Below are 10,531 nucleotides of genomic sequence, written 5' to 3'. Positions count from 1 at the left end.
TGCTTTGTGTGTGAGGGTTTGTGGTTGAAAATAGCAACCCCATGGCGTTAAAAAAAATCCTGAATTCCAACATTCCAGTTATTCATGAGCCAAAATAGAGTGGGGTAGAGATAAAGACACCATTCCAGTTGCTTTCATTTCCTCTATTAAGTGACAAAACACACTGAATTTTATACCCTGCTGATAAAACACAATCATTTTAATCATGCAGTTTACATTTTGGTCTACATCTATAAATTTTGTGCCACTTTTGTGCACTAAAGAAATATATAAAAATAAATGAATAAATAAATAAACCCCAGAAAATTCTGCAAGCCTAATTTCACTTTATCATCACACCATCATTGCAACAACAAAAAAAAAATTCAAGTAGGCACACCAGTGATAGAATCACTATACATAAGGAAGGAAGCAAATATGTGGGTATAGGCTTGCATGTAAAATTAATGACATATTGGCAAAGAGTGCACTGGCATGCCTCTGAGCTCAGAGCTGCTGCTGTGTGTATGTGTCAGCACATGTTTGTGGTATTTCACGTTTGTGGAACTAAAGTCTGTTAGTTAAACGTGTCATTAAATGCATTAGTGTTTTTGCATTGAAATTTTATACTTCAAAAGAAAGGGATTTATCAAAGAATGATAAAGGAATGACAAGAAACAAAAATGTCTGTTATAGCATCTTTTACAGTGGCTGAGACAAATGCTTTAATTCTTGCTCAGAATGACACTGAAGAACCCTTTGGCCTGGTTCTCATCTAGGGGTGTGTCAGTATAATAGTATACCATGAAATGTTCATCTGGAAGAGAATAGAGTCTTTATTTGTCCAGTGTGGTGCTTCACACACAAAAGGAAACACCTTTCAGACAACTCTAGAAGAGTTAAAGGTCATTGGACCTTTCTTTATGGAGCAGAAAAGACAGAACAGGACCCAAAGGTTTAAATAACAGACATGTGGCAGGTGGCAAAAATGCCCCCTGCTCCTACATATTCCTCCTCCTTCCACTATACTATTTTTTGTGTGATCTGAATTTACATCTTGAAATAAATTGCTGACTGAGTTTCCTTTCACAGATTTCAATCAAACCAGTTTTGCAGAGCAGTTTACTAGAGGGTGTGAATGGGTGTGTGTGTATGATTGTGCCCTGCGATGGACTAGCTCCCTGTCAAGGGTGTACTCGGCCTCGTGCCACGAGTCTCCAGTGATGGTCTCCAAGGCCGGGACCCAGAAAGATAAATGTGGTGAGAGAGCAGATGGTTGGACATTACTACGAGTGTAAAAACATGATGATGTGCATCATGTAAATGTGATTCTCATCAGGTAAACAGTATGGTCCCATAAAGCATTATTTAATTCTGTTAAGTTTCAGTATACTGATATAAGAAGAGCTTTGATGGATTCTTCAGTCTCACATAGTACTGCTGTTTGTTTCTGATGGTCTCACTGGATACATTTCTAGAAATTGCTGGTATATTAAAAAAACTGTTTAGTTTAGTTTAGAATATGAATGTGACTCGATCTCTTCTCTTACCGTTGATGTGACAGACATCTGTTATATGAATTATACATTTATTTTCATTGCAGGGTTTGAAATAAATTTGCATGAGGTCTAGAATTATACCTCCACGTGTATAATTATATGTGTTTTTGTAAATACCCTCCTTTCTGGTTGTTCTGTAATTTAACATTTTAACTGTATTATCATGTGACTTTACAGTGAAAAACCTGGGGATAGAGAGAGCAGAGTTTAAAAAGACAAAGAGGAGTTGTACAGGTGATGATAGATAATAAGGACAATGCTGCTTACGTCACCACAGCTTGAGGGTCCAAGTGTAGTGAAGGGTTTGCACTCGGGTCTCAGCTGGTTTGTGTAGCAAGGAATTGTTAAACCATGATGAACTCAGAAATGATGCTGATTCTTTAGAATGATACTTAAAGGTTGCACAAAAGCTCTTGGTTACACAACTGCACTTGGCTATATAAGGTTATAGGAAGGAAATGATTTATAAGTACACTCTCTGATGTCACCCAGATGAGGAAAAGTTGCTGTTTGTTGTCTGTTTCTCTCAAAGTTTCTTCCTCATATGGCCTCAGGAAGTTTTTGGAAGTTTTTGAAAGACATAAATCTTCCAATAGAGAGTCTGGTGTTTTAACAATAAACATAAAGAACCTGGGTAAATACTGTTGCCCAAGATAGTGGATAATCTCACATGCATACTATAAATTTATACTAAAAAAATAATCGTAAAGACTTTCTTGTGCTCATCTCAGGACTGTGATTAAATGCTAGAATGTTTTAAATAATTTTGGTCTTTTTCTAAATTTGGAATAGGATTTTTAATTTAGCATATAATAATAATAATAATAATAATAATAATAATAATAATAATAATAATAATAATAACTCTCCTGTTTAAATGAAAAAGAAGAGGAAGAAGAAGAAGAAGAAGAAGAAGAAGAAGAAGAAGAAGAAGAAAAAGAAGAAGAAGAAGAAGAAGAAAGTAAATTAAATATTTCTAAAATCGTGCCCCAGAAATCAGATTTTCCCCTCACCTTTAATGTGATATATAAACAGGTTTGCATCATTGACTCACTCAGAAATCACAAAAGAGCCCTTCGGAGAAGATTCTCATATTCTCTTTACCAGAAATTCCTACTGAGGAATGTCTGGTCACTAAACCATGATCTGAAGCTTAAGTGTAATTGGGTTATGCAGTAAGACAACAATCAGGCACACAAGAGCAAGTCCACATTTGAATAGCTCAACAAAGCTAAGGCTCATGAAGCTATTTGGTTATAACACATAACACCTCCATTGTAGCTAACGATTCTTCAAAGAAGAAATTATTCTGATCCACCTTTATTAGGAGCATTGAATTGAAGTTACTACTACTACTACTACTACTACTACTACTACTACTACTACTACTACTGGTACAAACAGTTACGTTTAAGGGCAATTTCTTTTTCACGTGGGTGATATAGTGGGTGCCTCGTTTTGTCTTCAATAAATAAAGTAATAATTTGAAAACTAATTTGTTTCCTCATGAGGATTTGAAACTATTTCATGTAATAAATATGTAGAATTAGAGAACATCAGGAGGAAATTAATTTTTCATGACACTAGATGGCTTGTTATTCTAGTTCATGTATATACTTCATCTTATATACAGTATATATTGTATAAAAATCAACTTCACATCAGCATCATGCCAAGATCTCATACCTCTAATTCAACAGTGTGGCAAACCTCAATTTCAGGAACATGAAAATATTACAAACTGATTGAATCATCATAAAGCTTTATAAGATCAAGATGACATAAGAGCGAAACCACACAGGTTTCTTTACAGCCTTAGAACCAAGCCCACAGCTTGCTTGCACAGCTCACGATGGAAGGAATTGCAATAGTATGTTCACAGCAAACATCAGTATGAATTAAATGTGTGGCCTCTGTTGCATTAACTGCTGTATCCTGGTTGGTACCAGATATACTTCTTGAATATATCAGAAACTGATGATATTTTGGAATTGTTATTGTCGCCCTTATGTCTAATCTTATCGATATTTTAAAAAATGCAATCAGTTGAATGTTCCTGGAACTCTTGCATTTAATTTCTCTTGCATTAAAATTATTTGTGTCTGTATTTGTGCATTATTAAAAGAACATTTCCAGTTCATCTTGAGACTAAATTAGGTCACAACATGCGTCTGCGAGCCTTTAGACTGAAATTGATATGACCGACGTCTGTGTTTTCCCTTACAATAAACCAGACAGCCTCTAGAGAGTTCTAACTCCTGAGAGTCGACTTTGCCAGATCTACAGATTTAATGCATTTTACACGCAGACATTTTACAGGCTGCTCAACATCACAAGCAACAAGCAATGGTTAATGTTTGACAACACTGCCATCTAGCGTTTAAACACAACATGACAACAATATCTTTGAGTTTACATTTAAGGCATTGGGCAGAAGCCCTTATCCAGAGCGACTTACATTGTTACGTCATTGTTACCTCATTTCCACTCATCTTATGTCGTTACCTCCTGTTGTAAGGTAATAAAAAAATTCTGTAAAAAAATATACATATTTATAAATAATATCAGTTAGTTAACAACCCTCAATTTAATATTTGATATTAATTCTTAATGTAATAACCATTTATTTAAATTACATAATTTATATTAAGAGATGTCTATATCTAAGTAAAACTACTCTGAATGTCTAACCTCTGGTCATAACAGCCTGTATTTAGAGGTGATCTTTAACCATTGTGGACAGGACTAGCATAACTCAAGAATCTGCCCCAACAACATAATTATGAATGTATGATAATTAAAAACAAAACCATTAATGCTACTGACATGCTCCTAAACCAAGATCAACAGTAAGACTACATGTGCCAGGCTACATGTAAAGAAACAATTGGCAAATGGCCACACATTCACAATGTTGGAGCTTATGTGGTTTATTTGTGTACTTCAGTACCTCTAAGACCAGACCTGTCCAGATTGGCATCACCAGTAAGCCATGTGACTGTGAAAAGTTTATTTGTTTACTCAAAATCTAATGGCACTTAATGGCAATTTCCTTTAAGTAGTCAGTAATGAAATTTGTCAATTAAGTCTACAAATTTCCATTTCAGATATTAGACTAATTTTTCTTTCCAGAGAAACAAATTTATGGTTATGAGGCTGATGGTGCTTGGACATCATAAAGCCTGAACTGCGATCTTATTGCATCGAGTTTCTCTGATGTGTTTCATACTTAACACATCTTTTTAATGCAAATTCAAAACTGCAACAATCGATGTTATGTACTTTTGCATTCAAAGAATGGAGTTCAGGCTCCCAGTTGTAACACAGATAAAGTGGTGTGAAAAAGTGTTGGCCCATTCCTGATTTTTAGCATGTTTGTCACACTTTAATGTTTCAGATCATCAAACAAATTTAAATATTAGTCAAATATAACACAAGTAAACACAACATGCAGTTTATATATGAAGGTTTTTATTATTAAGGAAAAACAAAATCCAAACCTACTTGGCCCTGTGTGAAAAAGTGCTTGTCCCCTAAACTGGTTGGGCCACCCTTAGCAGCAAGAACTGCAATCGAGTGGACTTGCAATGAGTCTGTTACCGTGCTGTGGAGGAATTTTGGTCCACTCATCTTTGCAGAATTGTTGTAATTCAGCCACATTGGGGGGTTTTCTAGCATGAACCACCTTTTTAAGGTCTTGCCACAGCATCTCAATAGGATTCAGGTCAGGCCTTTTGACTACTGTAGGCCACTCCAAAGTCTTCTTTTATTTTTCTTCAGCCATTCAGAGGTGGAATTACTGGTGTGTTTTGGATCATTGTCCTGCTGCAGAAACCAAGTTTGCTTCAGCTTGAGGTCACGTACAGATGGCCACATATTGTCCTTCAGGATTTTTTGGTAAACAGCAGAATTCATGGTTCAATTTATCACAGCAAGTCTTCCAGGTCCTGAAGCAGGAAAACAGCCCCAAACCATCATACTAAAACACCACCATATTTTACTGTTGAACCACAATAACAAATTTGTTTAATCTTAAACATTAAAGTGTGACAAACACACGCAAAAAAAAATTTCCCTGTTAATTAGAGTGACTGTAGCCCGTCATGTGCATCTGTGAGATCATGTATTGAGAAAAGTTCAGTAAGTGTTTTCTACTGAGTGCAGTTACCCCGTGATGTAGCAGTTTGGAAAAAAAACACCAAGTTTCAGTTGAAACTAGGAGAAAGTTACGTTTGATGGTCTTCAGATATTGTTATATATCCTGACCAGGACAAAACTGTTATGAATCAACAACAACAATGAATGAATGAATGAATGAATGAATGAATGAATGAACAAACAAATACATAAATGAAAAAATAATAAAATAAAATAAAATAAAATAAAACTAAACAAACAAACAAATAAATAAATAAATAAATAAAACCACACTATATTTAACTAAAACAGTGCTCGTTCTGAGAAAGTTTAACCTCAGGTCAAATATAATGACAAGACTTTTCATTAATTTTCAGTGTTATAAGCCTAGGTTTTAATTGTTTGGTTTTGAACACAGTGTTTAGAAATATAAAGTGAAAAGGACGTTTCAGGTCAGTCCTGTTGTAGTTTATTGTATATCCGGTAGGGGACCTGCTACGACCTTCATCGTGTCGAATCCGCTGCAGAGAAAGTACAGTCCATTAAAATGCTTTTTAACGACGATATAAATATATGTAATAAAACCTCTCTGTGTGGATTTAATTATCGCATTTGTTGTTGATTATTTACCGCACGATTTTGCTTCCATATCGCGTGTAATTTTGTGTCGAACCAGGCAATATTTTTGCATGCCTAGATTTACCAGGCTGTTAAAAGCACACCTTCATCATGGCGGCGCCCGTGAGGAGCAGCGATACTTCAGTTTCGGCGCCGTCTACAGCAGCGTCCGGAGCCGAAAATGTCCAACTACAGTACAGTGTTGTCTTGGATCATCTCATCGGCGAAAGGAGACAAGTTAAAGACCTGAATCCGAGCGTTATGGGCGCTTTGCCGAACCCGCACAAAACGGATGAGCAGAAGATGATTGAACGTGGAATGGAGAGCTGCGCTTTTAAAGCAACACTGGCGTGTGTCGGAGGTAACGAGATACACACAACACCCAACAGTACTACTTCTATATTGTCTTTATCAGTTGGACTAGAATGGAGATGAATATTGACGGTCTGTCAAACACAATGAAGTGATGAACTGCAGTCATGCTGAGAGTTTGTGTGCAAAAGAGAGACAAAATGGCTTTATTACATTTCTGTCTAGATCCCAAAACAAATATATAGTGGTAGTGAGTTAGGGAACAGACATGAAGGGAATGGCTAAAGAAGCAATAACTGGCATTTATTTCTAGTAAACATCTAGAAGATGAATTTAGTATGAAGTAGTTCACGTTGGAAACAATGGTGACCAGTGATTGGTCAATGGGAATGACCAGGATCAGTGATTGGTCAATGGGAATGACCAGGATCAGTGATTGGTCAATGGGAATGACCAGGATCAGTGATTGGTCAATGGGAATGACCAGGATCAGTGATTGGTCAATGGGAATGACGAGGATCAGTGATTGGTCAATGGGAATGACCTGGATCAGTGATTGGTCAATGGGAATGACGAGGATCAGTGATTGGTCAATGGGAATGACGAGGATCAGTGATTGGTCAATGGGAATGACGAGGATCAGTGATTGGTCAATGGGAATGACGAGGATCAGTGATTGGTCAATGGGAATGACGAGGATCAGTGATTGGTCAATGGGAATGACGAGGATCAGTGATTGGTCAATGGGAATGACCAGGATCAGTGATTGGTCAATGGGAATGACCAGGATCAGTGATTGGTCAATGGGAATGACCAGGATCAGTGATTGGTCAATGGGAATGACTGTGAGCTGGGAATGTAGGCTCATAGAAGCTCAGGTAGGCTAATCTCTCAACTCATATTACCATCTGCTGTGATGTGAGCTGGGGAACTGTGTAAGGTGCAGGACATAATGTCTGCATAGTCACTTTTATGTTTTTGCTTGTTTGTAATAAATTATCTAAAAGGATTTAAAGTCACGAAATCTAGCAGCAAAGTTATTGCTTTGGCATCAGTAACTGAGCTACTGAGTAGATTCACTTGTGTTGGTGCTGGGATGTTTACCTAGAGAGACAGTGACTACAGTATAAAGACTGATCAAATAAATCTCTAAAGTTGTCGTTTATTTTGTTTTGCCAGGTTTTGTGTTGGGTGGTGCTTTTGGAGTCTTCACAGCTGGCATCGACACCAATGTTGGGTTCGATCCTAAAGATCCGCTGAAGACCCCCACAGCGAGAGAAGTGCTGAGAGACATGGGACAGAGAGGAATGTCCTATGCCAAAAACTTTGCAATTGTTGGTGCCATGTTCTCATGTACAGAGTGCATTATAGAATCAGTAAGTTTTGCGATTGATTTCCCCAACTCATGATATTTGAGAGAAAAAAGTTCAAGAATCTAGCCTCTAACATGTAAATGCAACAAAATAGAGATAAAATAACTATTCTGTCGCAGCATCGCGGTAAATCTGACTGGAAGAATGCAGTGTACAGCGGCTGCATTACTGGAGGTGCGATTGGATTCAGAGGTAGGATTCACTTTAACATTTAAACACCTCTCTAAAACTTCACCGTTTTGCCTGGTTTGTACACAGATCGAAATCACAATAATTCCTTGGTTAAATCCTTCCTGTTGCTACAGCACTCAGCTAAAAGCCACGAATAAGGGGCTGGTACAGGATTATGCAAAACACCTGGGGTGAAATATCCTCCATTTAAGCTCAGTTTAAGATTTTTTGTTATGTGACCTCATTTGTGTGTAAGCTCAGATCACAGTAATTGATTTTATGTAGAATGTAGTCATTTCCTTCTAGGATATTCGTTGTATAGTCCGACATGTGGAACAGGTTTTCTCCAACACTGTTATAGACTTCAGCCATGTGTTTATTGGGATCTTGTCATACTGTACAGTTGGATTGTAATGTTTTTAATGAAATTGCATAGTGTGAAGCTGCTTGTAAATCAGGGTTATTTATTCATATTTATCTGTGGTAACTGTAACTATTTATGATCCACTAGCTGGACTGAAGGCCGGGATTCTGGGCTGTGGAGGTTTCGCTGCTTTCTCTGCTGCGATTGAGTATTACCTCAGATGAACGGCTGCTCCAGAGCTTCCCGAGTAGGACGAGCTCCTAACAAGAACCTGTAAAAGAGCAGGCTCCGAACATCGACAGACTTTTTCTTACTTGTCAAATGATTTTGAAATTCTCACGGAGAACCGACTTACCAATGCAGTGACCCGGAGAAGTGTGTAATATGATTTCCGAGTGTCCTGTTGGGGACACTGTAGACATGTCTGCTTCAGGTTGCCTTTTTAACTCTGCCAAGTGATCTACATACTAGTGAAAACCTTTCCAAACGTTTTCCACACAGAGGACGGCAGAAGCGGAAAGGGATCATGGAGAGAATTCCTGTCACCGAATGCTTATTGATGTGTACTGTAGGTGTCTTTTTTTTTTTTTGACCCAATAGCTGTTTATGTATATAAACAGACAACTACTAAATAAAATATGAAACTTTATAGTGGGTTTTGGAATAGCTGGATGACATCTGTGGTTAAAAATTTACGAATGTTTTTGTGGTTTAAAGTTAAATGTCAGATTAAATATATGAGAGAACTCTTATTATTCTGGAGATCTTATTTATTCTGGTCACAAAACAAACTATAAGTGAGGGTCTTATTAGTATTTAGTGGTTATACAGGACTCGCTGTTCCACTGTGGTAGAAATGTTAACTGAAAAAAACGATCATATATTAACGTGAGGAAAATGACAGAATATACTAAAGAAATGAGACAAAAATTGTGTTTATAAAATCTACATACCCTGAAAATCACCATATTCATTGTTGGGGTAAAAATGAAAAACAAGCAATGCTTAAAAGTGCTTGGAGGAAAGAGAGGATTTGTTCTTGTTTGCCTTTGAAATGAGTTTGTATTTATTTTAGATTTGGAGACTTTTTCCTCATGCAAAGTGATGAGTTTTCGCCTCTCTAAAGATCCTCCTCATTTTGCATTTTGTGTAAAAATTCTCCAAATCTACAATAAAATACAAGCTCGATATTCTGAAAGCCTGCAAGTATCAATCTTTCAGCTAACCACAAATGTACAGTAAGCACGTGAGCATCGCCGGACTCTGGATGACTTTTGTCAGTTGAGTTTTAAAACAAATATATAGATTTATATAAAATTACAGAAATCAGGATATAGATTTAGATTCGTCTCTTAATAACGGAGGCAAGGAAACCTTACTGAGATGATGTGAGGGAAGAAACCTTGAGAAAACAACAGAAGAAGCCCGCACACTGATTAACTGCTCCAATAAATTTAATGGTGCAACGTTTCGACCAGCAGGTCTTCGTCAGGCACAATATCAGAAAACCTTTAGATCGTTATCCTTGTACAACTGTATGTATTGAAATCAACAACAACGCTGATGTATACACTGTAGAGACTTGTGTGTGTGTGTGTGATGGAAAGATTCTCAGTTTAAGCTTTGGGATCATTGTTGAGGTTTTTTTTAATATAGATTAATATTCAGATGAAATGATACGCTGTATGAGAAAGGATCATAGTTTTTAACGACGTTCGGATAAAGAACATCCACAATCCCATTTAGCAACAAGCTTGTGTCAGTCCTCATGCTTTACATGCAGGGCAAGCCTCAACCGCAGCTGTTTTTGGTGTAAAGACAAGGATAGTTATGCAGAAAAGACTCAAATCACCATTGTTCGGAATTGTGGAACATCTGTAGATGACTGTAGAAGCTGTTCGGCCATGTGGCCTGACGTACCGGTGGATTTTATGAAATCCAACTGAATCGTGGCTGGATTTTCAAGTGGGACAGTGATTCCAAATTCCACACACAAATGGTTCAATACAATGAAGTCA

The 10,531-nt window shown here is 37.2% G+C and overlaps 1 protein-coding gene across 1 annotated transcript; it reads left to right on the top strand.

The window, feature by feature from the left end:
- Positions 1 to 6,119: 6,119 nt before the first annotated feature.
- On the top strand, positions 6,120 to 9,265 carry timm22 (translocase of inner mitochondrial membrane 22 homolog (yeast)). The gene is made up of 5 exons (XM_027165350.2): positions 6,120 to 6,207; positions 6,373 to 6,654; positions 7,785 to 7,981; positions 8,098 to 8,170; positions 8,661 to 9,265. Exons 2-5 carry the CDS (start codon positions 6,405 to 6,407, stop codon positions 8,735 to 8,737), a joined length of 597 nt encoding a protein of 198 aa, XP_027021151.1. The 5' UTR covers positions 6,120 to 6,207; positions 6,373 to 6,404; the 3' UTR covers positions 8,738 to 9,265.
- Positions 9,266 to 10,531: the final 1,266 nt, after the last annotated feature.

Source organism: Tachysurus fulvidraco, chromosome 26, assembly GCF_022655615.1.
Source record: "Tachysurus fulvidraco isolate hzauxx_2018 chromosome 26, HZAU_PFXX_2.0, whole genome shotgun sequence".
Lineage (NCBI taxonomy): Eukaryota > Metazoa > Chordata > Actinopteri > Siluriformes > Bagridae > Tachysurus > Tachysurus fulvidraco.
Note: the sequence above shows the minus strand (reverse complement) of the source record. Positions and strands in the feature narration are given on the sequence as shown.

Bases quoted from the DNA above. Each gene is read 5' to 3' on its own strand.
- timm22 (XM_027165350.2), top strand. From the start codon at position 6,405: ATGGCGGCGCCCGTGAGGAGCAGCGATACTTCAGTTTCGGCGCCGTCT. The intron at 7,982-8,097 runs GTAAGTTTTGCG...ATTCTGTCGCAG, and splicing joins CAGAGTGCATTATAGAATCA to CATCGCGGTAAATCTGACTG. The intron at 8,171-8,660 runs GTAGGATTCACT...ATGATCCACTAG, and splicing joins AGGTGCGATTGGATTCAGAG to CTGGACTGAAGGCCGGGATT.